General features: G+C 45.9%; 1 protein-coding gene across 2 annotated transcripts in view; it reads right to left on the reverse strand.

Moving 5' to 3' along the window:
* LOC147603699 (fatty acid amide hydrolase-like) overlaps window positions 1-16,517 on the reverse strand; it is a 61,389-nt gene extending 44,872 nt beyond the window's left edge. The window contains exons 1-13 of one of the 2 annotated variants that reach the window (XM_086796477.1): window positions 16,382-16,424; window positions 16,230-16,337; window positions 15,737-15,846; window positions 15,588-15,648; window positions 15,227-15,417; window positions 14,985-15,114; window positions 13,744-13,821; window positions 13,326-13,473; window positions 12,867-12,979; window positions 12,634-12,709; window positions 12,392-12,463; window positions 12,236-12,287; window positions 11,898-11,987 (exon numbers count right to left, since the gene is read on the reverse strand). In XM_086796477.1, the coding sequence (XP_086652603.1) occupies window positions 11,898-11,987; window positions 12,236-12,287; window positions 12,392-12,463; window positions 12,634-12,709; window positions 12,867-12,979; window positions 13,326-13,473; window positions 13,744-13,821; window positions 14,985-15,114; window positions 15,227-15,417; window positions 15,588-15,648; window positions 15,737-15,846; window positions 16,230-16,320 (1,212 nt within the window). In that variant the 5' untranslated portion in view covers window positions 16,321-16,337; window positions 16,382-16,424. Of the gene's footprint in view, window positions 1-11,897; window positions 11,988-12,235; window positions 12,288-12,391; window positions 12,464-12,633; window positions 12,710-12,866; window positions 12,980-13,325; window positions 13,474-13,743; window positions 13,822-14,984; window positions 15,115-15,226; window positions 15,418-15,587; window positions 15,649-15,736; window positions 15,847-16,229 lie in introns of both variants that reach the window. The other variant, XM_086796478.1, reaches the window with a different exon arrangement.
* Window positions 16,518-23,172: the final 6,655 nt, after the last annotated feature.

A 23,172-nucleotide genomic window follows, 5' to 3' on the forward strand; every position in this document is an offset into this window, starting at 1 on the left:
GCCACGAAGGTGACTAAGTGCTCGCCTCGCTGCCTCGATCTTACTCTGATACAAGAGACTACCATGGCACGGGAGGTGCAAATGGTGAGTCTAGCTCTGACTCACAAATGGTGAGTCTACCATTTGTAAGCAAGAACCTAGAGTTAGCAGCACAGCAAGACTATGGTGGGTGGAACTCCATGGTGGAGAGAGAGAGAAAGAAAGAAAGAAAGCTGTATTAATGTCTACTAGAGGCCGAACTCGACCTATGAGACAAGTCAATGTACGACTGTCAATGTCTTCTGGATGTCCAAAAAAAAAAGGACAAAATGAACATGAAATAAACTATGAAAGTACTGAGCTAGTGGGGGGGGTGATGGATGGAATGTGCCCAATCATGGTGTCCTGTATACTGATAGAGAGCCAATACATAACTTTTTTGGCTCCTTGGTTCTGCTAGAGGCTCAGTATGCAACCTATATGCGCAGGGTATACAAGAATGCAATGCAGATCTGTCTAGCTCCAACCAGTACCATAATGGGGGTGTAATATGTGATACATAGACGATGGCGAGGCAAAAATACCTCAGAGCATGATCTCCAGGTGTGAGTGTAAGTGAACTGGCCGCTCCTGGATATGGTGCTGATGTCGAGCCCGTATCTCTGTGATCTCCCTCTGATGTAGTCTCGGAGTCTGGTAGCCTGGTGCTCTCGGTCTCCGTCTCCGTCAGGCTCAGAGGTCCGCATCACGCTGAAGTGTAACCCCCTCCTGTGTCAGGATAGGCACTGGGATAGATCTCTGGAAGAAATCAGTGAGTTGGAGCTGTCGCCCACCTCGGCCTGTGGTATGAGTCCGTAGCAGTGTCTCTCTGTGGTGCTGTGTCTCTAGCAAGGCCAAATCTGCGCTGGTCTATGGACTCCATGATCTAGCGAAGTGAGGGATGTCCACTGAAGATGGTGGTGTATCTCTCTCTAATGACACTATATGCTCTGCATCTGCATACATAATGTTCCTCACTCTCAACCTCCTCCTGGCATAGTCTACATATCCTCTCTGCTCTGGGGATCCGTGCTACCCTACCTGCCTCAATCTCAAGCTAGTGTGATGACACTCTGAGCTGGCCAATCACCACTCGGGCACTGTGAGGCATGTACACATCCATGTATCCAGGTCTCTGTATGAATCCATCCGCTGAGATACGCATAACCTGATCTCTCTAGTATAGCATCTTCGGCGGTAGAGACTGACTGGGTGTAATCCAAGTCTCTTGAGTGTATCGCTGCCATAAATCTTGCCGAAGGACTCTGTTCCTCTCACTGTGAGAGAGCTGGATGTGTGGTGCATGTATAGGTGATCTATGTCAAGACCATGCTGAGTGAGCCACTGTATCATCTGTGAATACCATGATCTCCTATCTCCACTCTCTGCGAGCTGCCTGGACGCCTCAAAAGCTCTATGTGAGAGTCGATCTGATGGCATATCTCTGATCCTCTGTATGAAGCAGATCATTTGGAAGAGGGCCTCTACTAGCATAGGAGGTGCAGCAAACTCCGTCCGGACAATGTCATGTTTGCTGCGGATCATCCGTGAAAGCATGAGAATCTGAGGCCTCTCTATCTTAGACCATGTGGAGGTGGCGAGCCCAGGTGCCCATACTGCTGCAGCATACATCAAAGCAAGGGTGACTAGTGTGTCAAACAACCACCCCTTCGTGCAGGGCTCCTGGAAGTGTGCCTGGTGACACTGTCTCTCTAGCATGGCCAGAGCTGCATACCCTCGTGTGAGTCTATCCCTGGCTGCTTGCGCCATAGTAAATCTTCCTGGCGGAGTCGTAAATGTAATCCCCAGGTACACACATGAGTCTACCACCTCGACCCTGAGGTGTGGAAAATCATGGCCTTGGTTTTCCCAAGGTTCACTATAAGCCCCCTTTGTGTGCAAAAGTCATGGAGTGCATGGAGATGGTGCTATAGTCCCATCCGCGACTCAGAGACCAGAATAATATCATCTGCATATAGCATAATGTGGACTGTGGTACCTCATATGTCTACCCCGTCCCCACCACCGTGACCAATGAAGTCAGCCACCTCATCGATGTATAGCCCAAATAGTGTAGGAGAGAGTGGGCATCCTTGCTTCACACCTATGGTGCTAGCAATAACATCAGATAGCCCCCCGGGGCATCGTATGCGCCCGAAGACTTGCTCATATAAAGCATAGATGCCCCAAACCATCTCTGATGGGATCCCCAATGACTGTAGGCGCTGGAAGAGTCTCTCTCGTGGCACCGTGTCAAATGCTTTGTGGAAATCCACAAAGCAGCAGTATAATCTCTTCTCCCGCGCCCTAGCCTGGTCAATCAGACATCTCAGAGTGAATATATGGTCAATAGTGGAGAAAGCTCGTTGGAATCCAGCCTGCCCTGGTGCTCAAAGTCCCTCCTTCTCTGCATATGACTCAACTCTGCCTCGAGCACTGCGTCATAAAGTTTGGCCAACGTATGACCAATCATGATAGTCCTGTAGTTGTTGGGGCTAGCATGTCTCCCGCTTTGTGGGGAGAGGCACGATGGTGTGCATAGTCCACTCAGCTGGTAGGCCCTCCACTAGTGCCCTATTAAAGAGGTGAGCAACAAAGGGTCCCAATGTGTCAACTGCATAAATAAGATGCTCACTTTGTATACTTGTGTGGTCAGCCGATCTCCCATGCTGTAAAACCGGCGGATAGCTCTCTCTACCATCGAGGCGGTAAAGAAAGTAGAGGTGGTAGGGCGGGATTCCTGTGGCTGTGGTATGGACGGCTGCTGAGGGATATGGTAGAGGCTCTTTGCATATGTGTGCCATGTGTGTGGATCCTCAATCGGGATACGAGGGCGAGGCTCTCTCATCCTGCGCCATGCAGTGGCTGCATCTCTACTCATGAGTAGGTGGTATATATCCCAGTACTGTGCCTCCTCATATGCATGCCTCTTACGGCGTGTGAGGATCCTCATCTGTCGGCTCGCCTGTCTCTGTGTAATGGTCCCCAGTGCTCTCTAGGCACGGAGGTGTCTATATAGCTCTCTGCACTCATCATCATACCACCAATTCTGGGCCATGCTCCCAGATCTATCTGTGTGCAATGTGTGTATGATGGGGGAAGCTGCGGGTGGCGGCCGTATGTAGTAGAGATGACAGCTAGGTGGTGAGTGTGTCTAGAGGTGACAAGGGATCCATCTGGAATAGCCCGTCATATACATGATGCTCATATATGTCTGCCAAGTCATGGGTGAAGTAGAAAGTTGTATGCGATGTGTGTGTGGGCTGTGTGGGTGCTGGTGTGGAGCTCGCCAGTGACAGTAAGAGGTATGTGTGATCCGCACCAATAGGACAGGGGGGGATGGTGAAAGATGTCACTACCTGTGTGGTCTCCATGGACCCCATGATGTAGTCCACTCTGCTACCCCCCCTGATCGTGGAAAGCATGTCAGTGCTCCTGAATCCTGCCACAGTCTCATCCCGTTATAAATAACGAGATGGAAGTGATGACCATATCTGGTGTTATCCGGCCCCATGTCCTCTGACACCCTGCAAGCTCCCGTGTCCTCTGCCTCTAGTGTGTGCATCACCTCAGGGTGCTCGAAATCATAAATGTCGCACTGTCGGCTCTATGTCCGTGCATTGAAGTCCCCCATAAGGAGAACTTCCCCCAAGTTGGAGTAGTGTATGATCTCATCTGAAAGGGCTACATATGGTGACTCTCCCAATGACCCAGTGTCCTCCTCCTCGCCTCTACTCTCATCCTCTGCTGTCATGGCATATCTCGATCCACTAGGAGAGAAGTAACATAGAGCAATGTATAACACCCTGTCTACTGAGAGCTACAGTCTCATCCACATGTATCTAGCCTCCTGGTCACGTGCTACCACCTGTAGGTGCTCCTGTAGCTCTCGCTTGAAGAGTACCGCTATACCTCCAGATCCTCTCGATGTGCTCTGCTGTGTGGTCCCCCTGTATGTAAACTCCCACTGATAGCCCTCTACTTTGGGTAGTCCCCCTCTCTGGGCTCCGGTGCGTCTCTGTAAGTAGTATGATGTCCCATCCCTCCATGACCTCCTCCATCCTCCCAGGATGTGTCCAAAGTGCTCCATTGCAGTTCCAAACTGCTATGTGTATCTGTGAATCTAGATCCTCCATAGCGGATGTCCCATAGGCCGCCTGGCGCTAATCGGTGGCCTTGCCATCGATGATGACACGGCCATCGCGATAGAATGCTCTCTTGCCCTCTTTCCGGGCCTGTAGGACTCTCGGCATGCATGTTTTCCTGTGTTCTATCTGCATCCTTGTAAGGTCGTCATCCAAATAGATGGGATCTCCCTGTAATCCTCATAGAATCACCCTCTTTCTCATGAAGGTGACCCTCTCCGTCTCTCCTGCAAACTGTAGGATGAGGGCTCGCTTGCGTGTTGAGTCTTTCCTGGCTCTCCATGCTTTGGTGAAGGGGAGAGGGTCCTCTTCCCTATAGCCGAGCTTCATGCATAGAAGCTGTCCATCTTTCTCAGGAGTGGAGTCGGGTGTCTCTGCTATACCTGTGACTCGAATGTTGAGGCGGTGGGCATGCCTCATCTTCTCCTCCTCAATGGTGGTGTGAAACCACCTCAACCCATCCTGACTGCTTGGCTTCGAGTTTTCCCTCCATGTCCTTTGTGATCTCCTTGGAGATCTCTTCTTTGATGTCCATGAGAGTGTTGTCATTGATCTCCCCTTCTTCCTTCTCCGTGTTCTTGACGGCTACCAGTTCCACTTTCAATGCACTCACCTCCTCCTTGAGTGCTGTGTTCTCTTGTTCAAGGTCCGTGACCCGTGCTTCGAGGGCCATGATGTGCCGGTGTAGTTTGTTCTCCACCTCATTGAGGTTGGAATCGGATGTCTTCTTGTTCTCCTTGATTAGTGCCTTCATTGCCGTCTCGAGGGCCTCGAGCTTCTCTTGGAGACTCGGAGCCATTCCTCGAGCTTACTCTGCAGCGCTTCCCACAGGTAGGGAGGAGAGAGAGAGAGAGAGAGTTATGTTGCTGCCTTGGGGGCCTGAGGAAGGGTGGGTGGGAAAAGGGAGGCGGGGGGGGCTAGCGAGGAAAAGGGAGGTGGGGGGACTAGCGGAAAGGCAGACGGGCTAGCATAGCGAGCCAGCCCAGGCAGGAGAGAGGGCGGCGAGCAGGGGCGAAGGCGGCGACGAGCACAGAGGCGCGAACAGAAGGCGGATAGTAACGAAGCGAAGGCGGGAGAGTTGTGTCAGAATATGCAGCGGATATGATAACCAAACTTGGGTAGACAAGAGCAAGTAGACTGCAGAAAATAAACAACACAAGAAACATAGAGAGATAGGTGTGTAAACTCTTCTCTATACACAAGATCCCCGAAAAACTGAATGAGGAAGTGGTGGGGGGAAGGGGCCTATATATACATCCCTGGGAGAGCAGTCGGCCAGCATATAAAGTGCCCACGACTGCTGAATAATGTCCACGGCTGCATAAATGCAGTCGGCCAGCAGAGTGATGCCCACGACTGAGAAAGTACAGTCGGCCAACTGTCCAGTAGCCCACGACTGACCTGTGTGCAGTCGGCCAGCACTGGAGTGCTCCTGGCACCCTCTGGCAACCCTCCCCACCACTAGGAAAAATGGAAAAAAATAGGGAAAAATACGGGGAGTGTGGAAAAATGATAAAACACCTTATACAGGGCGGGCACACCCACAACAGAGGCCCTGGTGTATGAATATAGACAGGAGATGACTTCTAACACCCCCCTCTCAGCTCCTGGCTGTGAAACCAACCCAAGGGAGCTGGAGTGCCGCCTGAGCGTAGCCTGAGGTAGAGAATTCGTGAAGAGGTCCGCCGCATTGTCCTCCGTCGAACAATAAAGTAGCAAGATGTCACCAGCCAAGATCTTCTCACGTACAAAGTGATACTGTATCTCTATATGCTTGGTCCGGGCATGGAAAACCGGGTTCCGAGCAATAGCTATACAACTCTAGTTATCGCACTGGATGACTGTGGGCTCCCTCTGTGGAAACCCAATCTCGCCTAGCAGCCTCCGCAGCCATACAACCTCACAAGCAGCACCACAAGCAGCCCGATACTCTGCCTCTGTCGAAGAAAGGGCAATAGTTGGCTGCCTCTTGCTGCTCCAAGAAACTGCTCCTAAGCCGAGGGTAAAACTGTATCCTGAAGTAGATCTCCTCGTGTCTGGATCTCCTCCCCAATCTGAGTCACTCCAACCTTGGAGCTTGACTCCATTCCCTCCTGTGTAAAAGAGTCCCAGATCCTTCGTACTCTGCAGATACCGCAAGATCCGCAATCCTGCGTCCCAATGAGACTTCAATGGCGTCTGCATAAAAGAGCTCAACAGCCCCACGGAGAAGCTCAGGTCCAATCTGGTGTTCAGCAACCAGATCAATGAACCAACCAACTTCCGGTACTGCGAGGCATCAACTGGTTCACAAGGATCTGTAACGGTTAACTTTGTGTTCGGGTCCATCGGCGAAGTAATAGGCTTGCAGTTCTCCATCCCAAAGGCCTCAAGCAACTCATGAACATACCGCTGCTGAGAGACGAAAAACCCCCTCTGGGTCTGCCAGATCTCCAATCCCAAAAAGAAGTGGAGTAAGCCTAAGTCGGTCATCTCAAACTCCTTTGACAAGGCAGCCTTCGTCACTCCAATGTGCTCCACATGACCGCCGGTGAGAATGAGATCATCCACATAAAGGATAATAAGTGTGACCATGCCGCGTTCCCGAAAGAGATACAGGTTCGGATCTGCAACCGATCTCTGAAATCCAGTCCGAATAAAGAAGGAATCAATCTTCTGATTCCAAGCCCTGGGAGCCTGCTTAAGACCATACAAGGCCTTACGTAACCTGTAAACCATCCCTTCCGATCCTGGAACAATAAAGCCTGTGGAGACTGCTCAACGTACACCTCCTCCTGCAGGTCACCATTAAGGAACGCAGATTTTACATCCATTTGATACACGGGCCACCTTTGAGAAGAAGCAAGGGCAAGAACAGTCCGAATCGTGGACATCCGCGCTGTCGGTGCAAAGGTATCCTCGTAGTCAATGCCTGGCCGCTGAGCATAACCTTTAGCCACAAGCCTGGCTTTGTGTTTGTCCACCGACCCATCAAACGGGTATTTGGTCTTAAAGACCCATTTGACACCAATGACTGACCGCTTCGACGGCCTCGGTACCAACTCCCAAGTGTTGTTCTTCTCGATGGCATCAAGTTCCACCTGCGTGGCTTTCCTCCAAGTATCCTGTGAAAGGGCTTCCTTTACGGAAGTGGGCTCTTTATCCCGCATGATACGAGACATCAAAGCATAGTTCACCTGAAGAAGCTCCGCCGTGTTGCTTTTATCTCGGACTCGATGTGATCTTCGAGGGCCGTCCTCTGTGGTCCACTCGGAGGGTAGCTCCGTGACACCTGACTCCCAAAGGGTGTCTAACAACCACCTAGGTACTCGAACAGATCGTGGAGCCTCCTGTGATCGCGGGGGCTCTACTCCAACTGCGGGCTCAACCTCCTGTGAAGACTGAGGTGGATCAATTGGAATGATAGACTGGGAATCATCATCAGACTCCTCTGGATCTCCAAGAAGTGGCGGCTCCTCGACAGTGGATGCTGGAACATGCTCGTCAAAGACCACATCCCGGCTGACGACAATCTCGTTCCTCTCTGGATCATACAAACTGTATCCCTTGGAAAGAGAGTTATACTCCACAAATACCAGCTTGCGGGACTTGGAGTCAAGCTTCCCCCTCTGCTTCTTCGGAATATGTACATACGCATCACTCCCAAAGACACGGAAGTGCGAGACATCGGGTTTCCTGCCAAAATATGCCTCAAATGGAGTCATATGGGGTACTGAAGATGTCGGAGAGCGGTTGATGGTATGGACAGCCGTTGCCACAGCCTCACCCCAAAGTGGACGAGGAAGATCACGATGCTCCAGCATGGTCCTCGCCATCTCCACCACAGTCCTGTTCTTACGTTCAACAACTCCATTCTCCGAAGGCGATCCGGTATTGGCCAATTCCCTTTTGATGCCATGATCTGCACAAAACCTGAAAAATACAGTCGAGGAGAATTCACCTCCTTTATCAGCCCTGAGAGTCTTAACCTGATATCCAGACTCTTTCTCCACCATCACGTGCCAATCCTTGAACCGAGCAAAAGCCTGGTCCTTCTGGGTGAGAAAGTAGACCCACGTGAATCTGGTACAATCATCAACAAGCAGCATGAAATAGAGAGATCCTCCCAAAGATGGTATCTGCTGAGGTCCACACAAGTCAGTGTGAATCAACTCCAATGGTTTCGAAGCCCGCCTGGAAGCCTGCTTCGGAAAGGATTCCCTGTGCTGCTTACCACGTATGCAAGAGCTGCAACGTCCTTGCCTACTACCAACATTTGGCAAGCCAACCACCATCTGGTCCCAGAAGGCGCGCCTCAAAGCATCCACATTTAAGTGGCCAAAACGAAAGTGCCACAAATCTCCGACCTAAGAACCTGTCAATGAGGAGAGTGCAGAGAGCTTGTAGATGCCATTCTCCACACCGCCTTCCCAGACAACTTTGCCAGTCTCACGGTCCCTTAGAGCAACTGAATGCTCCTCAAATTCCACCCGAAAGCCAGTCTTACATACCTCATGCACTGACAGAAGATGAAAACCCAGAGCAGGGACATAAAGAACACGGGAAGCATGCTTGCTCCCCTTGCCGTCGGGAATAATCTCCATCCGGCCCTCACTATGTATCGGAATAGTGGAGTTATCGCCAATAAAGATACGACCTGACTGCCGTTTCAGATCCAGAAAGAAGTCACGGGATGGAGTCATGTGCCTGGAAGCACCACTGTCGAGAATCCATTCCCGGGTATCCTTCGCGGTGAAGCCAACTGCCTCCTCGCTTGAAGATGATGAAGCATCGGAGCCCACCATCTCTAAGTGCACAAATGCCGGGTCTTTGCAGCTGAGGCTGAGGAATCAGCACTCTTCCCTGTCCGCTTAGGGCACTTCCTCCAGTAGTGGCCTTTCTCGCCACAATCATTACAAGATCTTTCGACCTTCAGCTTCTCTCGTTCTGGATCAGGCTTCTTCTCAGAAGACTTCTCCGGTGAAGCCTTCCCTTTGCCCTTGTTGGTATTCCAGCCTTTCGATCGTTGGCCAGTTAAGGCCTCCGAACCTCCGCCGTGAGGAGGGTTCGTGAAACGTTCCTCCTGGTCCAAGACCATTGGCACAAGCTCCTCCCAAGTAATGGTGTTGAGCCTGCCACTCGTGATCAACGAGGAATAGAAAGCAGAATACTGACCAGGCAAGTGGGAAAGCAAACTGATGGCCATATCTTCAGATGATATCTCTTTCCCAGCTTGTAGGACTTCCTGCTGAAGGGCCTGCAGCTTGTTGATGTGTTCCCGCATCATCGAAGACTTTGCAGGGTTCATAACCCACATCTGCACTTCCAAGGAGATCCGTTTCATGGGGGATACCCTGTTATACAAAGAAGCCAAGTGCTCCCATATGCCTCTCGCCAGCGTCATGTGCTTCACATGATTGATCACTTGTGGTGTGCCATTGAGGAAAATAAACGACCGGACCCTGGCGTTGACACGGTCCCACATGTGCCTGTGCCTCTCGGTCCTTCCTCGTCGACAATAACTCCCCTTCCTCAGCTTCCAGCCGTGGAACCCCGATGATGATAAAATCAGCAAGGTCATATGACTCCAGCACCGACTCCATCATGACCTTCCAGATGCCGTAATTGGACCCGTCCAACTGACGATCCACTGGGAACGTGGGGAGAGTAGGAATCTTCACGTGCTTCTCAGCCATCTCTAGTAAATCTGCCATCGCGGAGAGTAACCTGAAAGGGTGGGTGGGTGGGAAAAAAAATCTGTAAACCTGCAAGTGGCTGTCCAGCACCTAAGCCCGCCTTCCTCTTGCACCTTCTCTTCCCGTTCAGCCCAAAACAGTCCACCAATCAACAGCCTAACGCTCCCCCTCTTGCTCAGAAAAACGCCCAAGATCTGTCTAGAGCCTAGGGCTCTGATACCATGCCAGAATATGCAGCGGAAATGATAACCAAACTTGGGTAGACAAGAGCAAGTAGACTGCAGAAAATAAACAGCACAAGAAACACAGAGAGATAGGTGTGTAAACTCTTCTCTATACACAAGATCCCGGAAAAACTGAATGAGGAAGTGGTGGGGGCAAGGGGCCTATATATACATCCCTAGGAGAGCAGTCGGCCAGCACATAAAGTGCCCACGACTGCTGAATAATGTCCATGGCTGCATAAATGCAGTCGGCCAGCAGAGTGATGCCCACGACTGAGAAAGTACAGTCGGCCAGCTGTCCAGTAGCCCACGACTGACCTGTGTGCAGTCGGCCAGCACTGGAGTGCTCCTGGCACCCTCTGGCAACCCTCCCCACCACTAGGAAAAATGGGAAAAAATAGGGAAAAATACGAGGAGTGTGGAAAAATGATAAAACACCTTATACAGGGCGGGCACACCCACAACAGAGGCCCTGGTGTATGAATATAGACAGGAGATGACTAACAAGTTGCGGGCGGCGAACAGCGAAGCGAAGAGAGAGAGAGAGAGAGAGAGAGAGAGAGAGAGAGAGAGAGAGAGAGGGAAACGGGAGAGAGGGCGGCAAGCAGGGGTGAAAGCGGCGGTTACGCACAAAGGCGCGAAGCAAACAGAGAAGCGAACAGCAAGAGAGAGAGAGAGAGAGAGAGGGGGGGGGGGGGCAGTTCTGCCAGCCTGCAGTCCTGGCCACGTGCAGTCCAAAACTGCACTTCTATGCAGCCCAGCCAATTGCCTAGAGAGAGGAAGATGAGCAGCTGTAGTCCCTGTGCGCCGGGCTGTCGCAAGGAGGATAAGCGCCTGCTGTTCAGCCCTGTGCACTGCCTGTCAACTGCCCAACCAGCGTACAGTCCAGCCTGCTCTCTGTCCAGCCTTCGTACAGTCCAGCCCACCTATAATCAGGAGAGAGAGAGAGAGAGAGAGAGAGAGAGAGAGAGAGAGATGTAACAATGATCAAGTAATGAAAACAGTACTAGCACAACTCAATGATGTGATTTGATTGATCGTAATCACCAAGTACAATGCCTTTTTGTAGACTAGAAGCCTTAATTTCTGACTCACACAAATAAACACAGGACACATGGCACACTTATCTTATCCAGATATAAGGTGTGTTCACACACACATAGGGTGGATACACCCATATACATAGCCCTTTTGGGGGCAGTTCACACACAAATACAAGTGGGTACACAAACACAGGTACATACAGAAGATGGACACACATACGAGCTCCAAAATACCCAACAAGTTAAGTACTTGGAGCTAAGGATAAAACTTCTAAAATTGTTTTAAAAATCAAATTCTTTGGTTTAGATATATCACATGATCAAGATTTCTCTACTCACCTAAATTACATGAAGAGTTTGATGCAACAACTTGCATCATCCGACCATAGTGTCCCATTGCAGTTCCAAAATGCCAGCTCCAAGTGGGTCCACAGACCCCGTGCCCCTATTTGGGATGCTGCTCAATGATGAAGACTCACCTGTCCCTTTATACTGCCCACTTCCCCGGCTTGCAGGCCCCGTGCACCTTGGGTGTGTTCACCTGTCTGTGCTCTACCTGGGTTTTGGTGAGATCATCCCGTAGGTATATCTTCTCCCCTGGGAGAGAGAGAGTAACTCTTTGCAAATTTCTTTGCATGCATGCTTGCATTCGAATGGACATTTATAAAACTTCTAGCATGTCCTATAAATTGACCCCTTTTCTTTATAAAATTCCACTTTTCATATGAAAATATGTATCTATTTCAAAAAACCCTTTTGTTGAAAAATATACATCATCATCATACAGGATACCTTGGTATATTTTGCAAATCTGATGCTGCTTATTAGGCTGTCACTTTGTGGCCTTCCTGATTCTTTAAGCAAAGGCAGGTTGGTTGGAGGCTGTCATGACAACAGTTGATGTGAGGCTCATAAACATGCGCACACACAGAACCGTGGATCCCCACCTCACTGACACCCACACTCCCACACACATCAACCCACACCCGAACAAGCATGCAAGCACACAAATCCCATGCCCACACCCACACCCATAACCACCTGCATACACACACCACACCCACATGCACGCAAACATGCTAACACGTATGCTTATGCCCCACAAAAAGTTGGGCCTTAAACCAACATACTGGAGTTGAAACAATGCGATCGCTGGGAAGATGGCCATGTATGACAGTGTACCTGCATAATGGTTCAAGCAAATGATAAGAAGGAAAAAAGGACATGTAGTTTATGATTGCCTGATTTGTGGTGCATAGGAAACCAGCTGGATGTAATGTTCTCACATTAACAGAGCGTCCTCCACTGTTGCAGCATGAATTCCGACCATACCAACAGTCCAATTGAATGGCAGCACCCTGTAGCAAATAGCACTTTCTCTAATGTACACCAATCGCAACTTTCCTACCAGTTCCGAATTCGCTCATCCATATTCATGCAATCAAATGTGTAATAGGGAATAATTTTATCAAAGAAAGGAATCTTAGACACAAGAGAAGGGTGAAAGGAAAGGATTTGATAAAGGTACCCAAAAGATGAAACCCGACCAAAAGTGCCCTTAAAACCAACCACCCCACAAAGAGCTGATGGCATGCGCACGGATCCTGCAGTTCAACAAGAAGTTTACTCTTCTAAATTTACTTATTATAAAAAATTAACGTACATTTTTTTTGTTACAGGAGAGGGTACTGAATAAGTAGCATACATTTGATTGCATATTTCAGTGGACCCGAAAAAGAGTTTTGAAAGCACTGTTAATACCTCCACCATCAACACCGAGTGCAGCCGGACAGAGCCCAGCAGCAACGACAGCAGCTGAGCCCCCAGAAGAGCCTCCCGAAAATCTACTCTTGTCATAGGGATTTCTTGTTGGACTGCAAAATCAATCGTAGAATATGGAAGTGATCACATATACCTCTATACCTCTCCCGACTTGGTCCTCCACAGAAATTTACTGAGATAGCTTATCATATAATCTACCCTATCCTTTCAAATCCCCCAAGCTCTGCTTCCCCCTTCCGCTCCCCCTCCCTCTCTGTATTTTACCCCCCTTTCCCTACCTTCTTACCTGCCCCACCAGCCAACACCACCCCTTACACTCTTCTACCCCCCAATCCCCCCATCTTCCCCACCAAAGGCTAACCCCTACTAACCCACCACACAGAGATGAAGCTAGTGCATATGTAGTAATGTTGTAACAAAGAAGAGAAGGTACAACACCCGTAATGTGGATTGATGCCCGTGGTCCCCATGCCCAGCTCATGCATATTAGTCTTTCCAACAAGTATGGCACCACACTCGCGCAGGCGTTTCACGCATGCTGCATCATGTTTCACTTTTCGTGCTTTAGGCAGCCACTTCGAGCCTCCTGTTGGTAGTTGTGGTGTGTCAAGCAGTATTTTTTTTTTCGAAAGAGAAACTTATATATTTAGTTATAGATGTCCCACCAGCGAGTGTAGGCTGGTGGGATTTGAACCTCATTTCCTGCCCAGTGAGCTATCAGCTCGTGGACAGAATTGAACAGTTTTAGCAGCAATGTGCATGGAAAATATGATTAAACCAAATGTACTGTATTAGGTTCTTACAAAACCCTTACATGCTTGACATACTGTGCATCGTGCTTACATGGAGCCATTACCTGTAGTGGGATAGGGCAAGCAATCGATCTCATCTTTTACAGCTATTGGCACTCCATCCAAAATAGATAACGGTTGCCCTGCATAAAAAAGCAGGAAAAGATAAATATCCCTAAACTCATCATAACATGAAAACATGAACCAGCTGCAGCAACCCCTAATCTGGAATAGCAGGGTGCATCTTGCCATTAGATAACAGCTGGGCATGCGCTCCCACACTGCTTGGGGTGCAAGCACAGTCATGTGGCTCCCGGCTCTTTCTTCTTTCTGCTCACAACAGACCACCAGTGCAGTCTTTAGCAGTGCATCTTCACCATCAATTCAACGTACCTGGCATACAAATATTGCCCCTTGCTAGTTGCCGCGTATCCATTTTGGCAATTCCAGTATGCAAGAACAAGCCTCTGGCTAGAATGCATTAAGGCCCAAAGAAGTGGAACTAAAGGGATCCATTGGCACTGCCAATTCACACCTAATCATTGTGCTCCAGGCGCCGCATCCAGACTCACCAGGTGGATCGTGTTCCTCACAAAGAGGAGCATCCGCTGGCACAAGACATGCCAAACGTTCTTAAAGTTCACCTCATTACCTACATTGGGATCCTATATGGCTAGGATGCAGAAAGTAGGGGTAAAAATTGCTCCAAAGGTGTTGGTATAACTCCAAAAGATTAGGACCTATCATGACCTGAGCTGATGAATGCTGCTTGGAGTGAGGGGCGCTCCTCAATGGTGAAGCTAGATCCCTCACCCTTGGTGGGGCGAGTAGGAAAAGAAAGACAGTGGGAATGGGAGGAGAATATCATGGAATCTTGCCAGTTCCACTTTCCTGGATTCCATGGAAGTCAGACAAGGAGCTGATTCTCTCAAATCAATAGTCCAAAAGACGGATCCATTGCTATCTCTAGAGCAGAAATGATGTACCAAGTGCAACCATGGAAGCCAACTACCCGGATTCCTACAACAAGGAGGTCCTCTTTGGTGGCATCTAGGAAAAGGATTAGGAGGCCCTCATGTCCTATTGATATAGCACTAGGAGGAAGATCCTCCCAAAGGCCAATCACCCACAGAGAGATGTCACAGAAAGAAAAGATTGTCATCCACTGAGGTAAGAGGAGAATAGATCAGAGTCCACCACTCTCCGGATGTCTGAGTCAAAATTAAGTACAGCTTAAGGACTTAAGCATCTAAATAACTAATTTTCATGCATTCAACCAGATTAAAAAAAGACAAAAGAGAAAGACCTTTTTCGTAACGAGCCGTGGATAATTCTGCCTGTTTGTAAACATCTTCTTGGTCGGAATCGATGAAGAAGCCCATGTTAGGCATAGGCTGACGGGATTCTGTGAGAGCACGTACAAACCGTTCTGCGACCTGAGACAAAAACACATATATGCAACATGTGTAAGGTGGGTATCCATATGAAACGCAAAAAGGCACTACCACTATCAATGAGAATCAGAATTTCGACATGCATATAACATACCTTTGTAGGTGTGACTGTCCGTGAGGTGTATGCCTTGGAGTAGTCCCTGATGGTCCAACGATAAAATGGTTCCAGTATGCCTCTGTTGGCATCATGAGATGATGGTAAAGCCAGACAGTCTAGTGCCAATGCTAACCGCTCACAAGAGGAGAGCTCCGGGTCTAGCTGGAGCACTGAAGGCTCCTCACAAGCTGTCCAGAAATGCATGAGTGAATTGAAAGCCTGGTAGTGCATTTTCCCCTTCAACCTAACTACTTTGTGCAAAAGACCACAATGATAAGGAATGCTTTGTGCCTTGGCACCCTAAGAAATGAACCTTACACGAGATCCACGCGTTTTGAAAGAGCCCTACCTTACTCACCTTTGATAGGATATTGTGGTATGTGCATCGGGGGTTCGTGATAACGAGACTTCACAAAGACCTGCCACCATGCATGATACCATCCATGAGTTTTTGACTTTGCAAAACAGTGAAGGTCTCCATGCAGATGCTGGGATACATTACTTTACCTGGGTTATCAAATTTGCATTCTTCAAGTGCTGTAAAAGAAATGCACCTACTATGCGTGCTTCAAGAGTCCAAGCAAAGCATTTGAGTACAAATCCTGACATGATGGGTGCTGTAATACAAAGCATACAGAACCATAATCATGGTCAAGTAGAAAGCCAACTTAAACTTATGACCTAATGATGGAGTACTCGATTTAATTACAGCTAAACAGGATGGCTTCTGCACTCATTTTTTGCTTTTTTAAATGGAAAATGGGAAAATATATCCTTTTTAATATTAGGAACACATTAAAAGGAAAATTAACTTTCATTTAATTCTAACAGTTGATACGGCAGATTGAAAAAACACTAGAAACGCAGAAGAAGAAAAAAGGGTTTTAAAAATAAACCTCAATTTAACGGCTAAGGACCATGAAGCGTATATAATTAACGCTGTGATTAAGTTTAGAAAATTCACCTCTCGCACACGAGTAAGAAGGAGAAATTACATTACCTTTAACGTTAGCGTAGATGTATTCTGCATCACTGTCGGGGTCTGTGCTCATGAGCTCCACAGGCTGGAAGGGCGTTTCTTCTTCGGCCATTTGAGACTGAATGGAGCAGCGGGCGATCACAGAAGCCAATTAGAGATGGATGGTGATTAAGTGAGCCAACTAGAGATGGATGGTGATCAAGTGAGAAAGTTGGAGATGGATGCTGATTAAGAAGGGAGCGAGGAGGAGAGACGAAGGAAGGGGGCGGTGTCACAAATGTACTTCTTCGCTAACTCGTGAAAAAAACAAGGATCAAAAATACTTTTTTTAAGTGAATAAAATAATAACCGAATTTTATTGAAAAAATGCATAGGTTAATCGGTTTTATAATTAAAATAAAATTTCGAGAAAAAAATGCATAGATTAATAACGAAAACTTCCAAATTTAGAATCTTTAAATTCACAGCTGCGTAACCGGTTCAATTTGAGCCATGAAAATTATACTATAGGACGGTTTTTTCTAACACTTGGGACCTACAGGAGAAAGAGAAGGGGGGGAGGGGGAAGAGGGTGTTACATCAGAATGCCAACCAAAATGACGTCCAATCTTTTTTCTAGAAAGGGTAAAAGATTGATGTGTTTCTCTTTAATAGTTTCTAGTAATTGTGTACAGGTAGATACTAGTCCACAAAGCGAGAGAGAGAGAGAGAGAGAGAGATTTGAGTTCACACACAAAGAGAGAGTTTTGTGTAGCAGGCACACACATGTTAGTCATAACCTCTATGGTCAAGTGGGGACACCTATGCAATCATTATTTACACATGGTGTATGTGTCAGGAATATTTTATATATGTGTCAAGGATATTTTATGTGTGGGATACACCTTTTATTTATATCACTTTTCAAAGTTAATGCGTTTAATCAGCTATGTTTAATGATTCTTATCACTCTAATCACTCTAATTACTGAGGAAGTTTTTATCTCCCAAACGGCTATAGCTATGAAAAATCTACGTCCATAGATATTTTTTCAAAATCATGAAGAAATTTTTAGGGATTCAAAAATTTCGAGCCTCCACTCACCCCCACCCTCGTCCTCCTTTGCATATTCACCCCTTGCTCCTCCTAAGCACACATGTGACCTACTTCTCCTCTGCATGCCCTTCTAGCATAAGGGGGAACCTTTTTGTTGTCTCTCCACCCATAGCATGCCATGCAAAAGTACGAAGGAGAATATGGTGTCAAGTGCATGCTCACATGTCTCAACTTCTCTTCTCTTCTTCGTCAAGAGACATGAAAGGAGTTACTTTCAGGCATTCGCTCTCCTCCTCAAATACTAGCCACTACTGGATGTCTCAACTTCTCTTCTCTTCTTCGTCAAGAGACATGAAAGGAGTTACTTTCAGGCATTCGCTCTCCTCCTCAAATACTAGCCACTACTGGATGAGAAGAACAGCTGATGGCGAGAGAGAGAGAGAGAGAGAGAGAGAGAGAGAGAGAGAGAGAGAGAGAGAGAGATGATGTTGCAAGCAAAAAGAGAAAAGTGGATAGCATGCTGCAAGCAAAGAGAGAAGGTTGTAATGATTTGGCCCACATATTAACTTTTTCACCCTAAGATTCAAAAATCTTAAAATCGAAGGTTAGTCAACAATTAACTAATGTAATGAATTTTTTATTATCTACAATGTTGGCCCTCTATTATGATATAGTTAAGATTGGTGTGCTTAATCAGATTTGTGTGCTAATTAATATTATTTTGATGTAGGCGATGATTGAGTAGCGAACTATTTGTTAGTTGACAAATGAAACATTTGTTGGATCACGATGAGATTTGTTGGATCACGATTATATTTTGGAAAACATGTGAACACCTATTATGGTTACATATTTTGGCATTAATGTGTTTGGAAGGCCAAGGCATCAAACCTTTGTACATACTAATTAGTATTTGTACTTTTGATAGGCCTAAGACTTAATAATTTTAGCTTGCCATACTTCTATAAGAGCTTGTATGCTCAAAAACTCTAAAAGCTCTTATGCTTTATTTTGTCTTTTTGAAAAGCAAGCTTTAATACACATAAATATAGGTGAGTGGTACAATGGACAAGCTTTAATACACATAAATATAGGTGAGTGGTACAATGGACAAGCTTTAATACACATAAATATAGGTGAGTGGTACAATGGGCAAGCTTTAATACATATAAATATGAGTAGTATCAGGGGAGATTGAACCCAATCTTGTGTCAACGGTGATCTCTCTCTTATTTTCAAGCTCTCTTGTTTATTTTATTTTATTTATGTAAGGTTCATGCTTTTAATTTGTTTCAAGTCTATGGTTTGCTCTAATTTTTGTGCTTGAGAAATAGAATTCTTTTCCAAGTGTCTGAAAGGTTCTGATAGTGGTATCAAAGCATTGGGGGACCACCCCCAAGGAGAATAATTTTTAGGAAAAAGTCAAAGCATTTTTTAAACGCAAGCTTTTAGAGCAAAGGAGATCAAGGAAATCATTTATGAAAATTCTTAAGGCTTCAACAAATCAAGAAATCATTGCACATGAAGAGGCAAAAGGATGCAAGGCATTGTTAAAAGTACATGTGAATTGGAAAGGTTAAAATACATGTTTTTTGGGAACCTTTGGACAATAGCAAAAGGGTTTTGACTATTGGATAAAGCTTTGGACAATAGCAAATACTTTTTGAATATTGGATAAAGCTTCTCTTCACCACCTCCATCAAAACCACTCTCAAACTCAAAACTACCTTTCTCATCTTTCTACCTCTCTAAAATCAGAAGTTGCATGCAATTAGCAAGGAGTGAGCATCACTTTTCTCTTCTCAAAATCATAAGAGCTTCAAAGTTGGGATTCTTGGCAAAATCTAAGGCGTGGGGCGAATCTTCCCTTTCAACGTTTTTATTCAAAAAATTTCTAGACTATTTTTTTTCGTTTTTCGTCGTTCATGTTACCGCCACTGATTCATCCTTGGTCATTAGCATTGCTAGCCTGTTGTCTCAAAGCTAGTATACAAGATTTGTTTATTAAAGCCTAAAAGCTTTACTATTTAAAAACTTTGCACCTAAAAGCTTTTAACGTTCTATAAGGCTTTAAGTTAAAGCCTTAGCTTTAGCCACTTCACTCAAGCTTACACAAGGTCTTTTCTATTTGCTAAAAGAGTGTTTGCAAAAGGATAAAAGCTTTCATTTGAGACATAAGAAAAAGCTAAACTTTAAAAGATTTATCTAGCATTGCTATTTGGATATCTAAATCAATCATTCACCTAGGATAAAGAATGGTTGGATTTACTAGAGAAGAGAGGGGAATGCCTTTTGCAATGAGGCATAACATCATTTAGAGAAGACAAAAATCATAAAAAACTATAAAAAACCATAAAAAGAATGGAAAAGAGAAGAATCTCCAACTTACATTGATAATTTAAGAGCTTTCCTTTGGCTTGATGGTTTGAGGGTTCTACTCTTGTTTGGAAACAAGAGTGGCCACCAATCTTTTGGAAGAGGGAAGGTCAAAAACTAATGAATTATGAGTAAAATTCATTGTTTTTGGCACTTGGGAGAGGCAGGGTAACAGTGTTAAAAACACTATTGAGTTTCAACAAAGGAGAGGGAAGAAAACGAAACAAGGGTCTGGTTAAAGCCAAGCGAGAGGCAAGAAAAGCAAGGACTCGGACGTAATATGATGAGGAAGACAAGCCAGATGTGCTCTCAGTGCGCCGGACCATTTCAGAACCTACACCATTGATGAACGAAAGGTGGTCTAATTGACGGCCAAAAGAGTAAAGGAAAACGGCCAATCCACATCTTATGATGGGCCAGCATAAGTTAAGGAGATAGACATTATACAGCTAGGGGAGGATCCCAAACTTGTCTACATTGCTAACGACCTAACGGGCTGAAGAAGAAGAACTCATTGCTCTTCTAAAAGAGTTCAAGGATTGTTTTGCTTAGAAATATACGGCAATGAAGGGTGTACCACCAGATGAATCCTAAATATGCAGCTATAATAAAGGAGGAAATTGATAAGCCCATTGCTGCGAATTTCATCTATGAGATCAAGCACACAGATTGGATTTCTCCAATCGTGATCATGCCAAAGAAGAATGGAAAGCTAAGAGTTTGTGTTGATCTCAAAAAGGTCAATACAACTACCCTCTTTACCATACACGGAGCATGTATTAGAATGGGTAGCAGGGGAGGAAGCCTACAAGTTCTTAGATGGGTTTTTAGGCTACAATCAGGTGTCCATTGCACCAGATAACCAACACAATGTGGGGGACCTATGCTTATAAGATTATGCCTTTGCCTTTTGGCCTCACTAATGCCCCAGCAACTTTCCAATGATTGATGTGCACGGCCTTCAAGGACTACTTGCAAAAATGGCTTGAGGTATTCATTGATGATCTGTGTGCACACTCACAATGGACTGAACACCTGGCTTGCTTAAGGAAGGTGTTTAAGAGATGACGATTATATTGCATATCCTTAAACCCTTTAAAGTGGCAATTTTGGGTCAAACATGTTGTAATCTTAGGTCACATTGTGTCAAAGAATGGTATTTCCACTGATGAGAGAAAAGTGAAGTTGATCCTGGAATTACCCCCAGCCACCAACAAACTATAAGGGTGTGCAACGGTTTATGGGACACGTTGGGTATTATCGACGACGATGCATCATATTTTATGTTGAAATTGCCAGGCCATTATATAAACTACTCATTATCTTTGAGTGGATTGAAGAATGCCAAGAAGCATATGATAAGTTGAAGAAAGCACTGGCTAGTGCCCCAATTTTACGACCACCCAACTGGGACCTTGTATTCCATGTACACATTGATGCGTCAAATTTCGCTATAGGATGCATATTGGTGATCACCAGGCCTTATTATATCTAGTGAATAAGCCATGCACCATAGGGAGAATCACACGATGGTTGCTTCTACTCTTGGAACTCAACTTAAAGGTCATAGTGAGAAAAGGAACACAACATGTTTTGGTAGACCATATGTCTAGAATCCCAAACGGAGAACCTGCAATTGGCATTAATGATCACCTCCCAGATGCATGTCTGTTCAAAATTGATATGGTGCCTAAATGGAGCAAGGAAATATCAGAGTACCTAGATCATGGTTTTCCGCAAGATCGGCCCTTGAACAAAGATAAGATGTGTTGGCTTATTAAGCTAGCCACACCATATCAATTGATTGTGGGAGAACTATACAAGCGAGTAGGCAAAGACAATATCCTCAGGGGATGTGTGCAAGAAGATGAATTCATCACGATATTAGAAGAAGCACACTCAGGAATAGCTAGAGAACATTTTGCTGGGGGAAGTTACCACTTGTAAAGTAGTTAGTCTAAGTAGGGTTATGGTGGCCTACGTTAATCCGGGGTGCCATAGAAATCGTGAAAAGATGTGAGGAATGTTAACGATTTGCTATTTCACAACAGAAGGACAGAATGCCACTTACCCCTGTAATTGTGAGACAACCCTTTGAGAAGTGGGGTATTGATTCTGTTGGACCCATTAGTCTAGCAAGGTATCCTTCCCAAGCTCATTATGTGATCGTGTGGCAACGAATTATTTCACTAAGTGGGCAGAGGCGAGAGCCTTTAAAAAATATGATGCTCGAACTGCAGCCAAGTTCTTATGTGAACAGATCATTTCAAGATATGGCTGCCCACTAGAATTAGTCAGTGGGCTGAGGTTCACATTTCATCAATGAAGTGATTGAACATTTACTTATGGGATTCCTTGTAATCCATCAAAAATCATCACCTTATTATCCACAAGAAAATGGCCAAGCTGAGAGCACTAACAAGATTTTATGTGTTGTCTCTTGACCAAGACCTTAGAAGCCTATCGCATGGAATGGGAACACAAGCTCACTATTGCACTATGGGCCTATCGTACATCGTATAAGGTGGCGATGGAATACACTCCCTTTCGTTTAGCTTATGGCATTGATACGGTAATGCCTATAGAATTCTTAGCCCTGAGTCTGCGTATTGAGGTACAAGAAAGGCTTACGAAAAAAAGCGTTTAGCCGAGAGGCTCATTGACTTAGAAACACTCAATGAAACCCTATTGATTGCATCACATGGGCTTATGGTCGAGAAATTGCGGAGAAAATATTGGTTTCACCATAACCTAAAACACAAAAAACTAGAAACGGGGGACCTCGTCTCCTCGTGTATGGTGTTGGAAGCACCAAGAAAAAGAAAAAGAATTACAGAGGGTTTAGACCTTTTAGAGTGTCCGAAAAATCACCCCTCCAGGGTTAGTCCCAATCGAAACCATCGATGGGGTAGAAATGGAGGGTTAGTCCCAATCGAAACCATCGATGGGGTAGAAATGGAGGGATACATTAACAGAAGTAAACTCAAAAAATATTATAGACCCCTGACCCAGGAAATGCTCGAACAAGAGCATATTCTAAAACAACACAAGAAAGAGCTAGCCAAGGAAAAAATCAGACAAGTGCAAGAGGAAGCCAAGGCAAGGGAAGCCAAACAAAAACAGACTCCAAGGGAGAACGTTATATGTAAGCATGGCTTCACTCACCTTGCTTGAAGAGGATGACCTGGATATTGAGCTAGCATGTCTCAGTGTAAATGTCGCTACAAAGGGTAGTCATACAAAGAGCATTGCATTGATTGATATATGGGATCGAGTCATAACTTGATTTCGTATGAAACATGGGTAGCTCTAAACAAACCCCACCTAGAAAAGAAACTAGTGCACAAGTTCACAATTTGCATTTATCAGTTACACAAACAATGGGATTTTTGAATGTTAACATCTCCATTCAGAGATAATCCCTTGGTTGGAAAGGCATTTGTTATGCCTACAGGAACCATGGAAGAGGAGATGATTCTTGGACGATCCTAGATTTGCGCTCCAGTAACTATTACATCCAATGGAAAAAACGGGTAATACAACTCAACGACGG

Source organism: Cibotium barometz, chromosome 63 (assembly GCF_041138505.1).
Source record: "Cibotium barometz isolate CiBa-2024 chromosome 63, ASM4113850v1, whole genome shotgun sequence".
NCBI classification, from domain to species: Eukaryota; Viridiplantae; Streptophyta; class Polypodiopsida; order Cyatheales; family Cibotiaceae; genus Cibotium; species Cibotium barometz.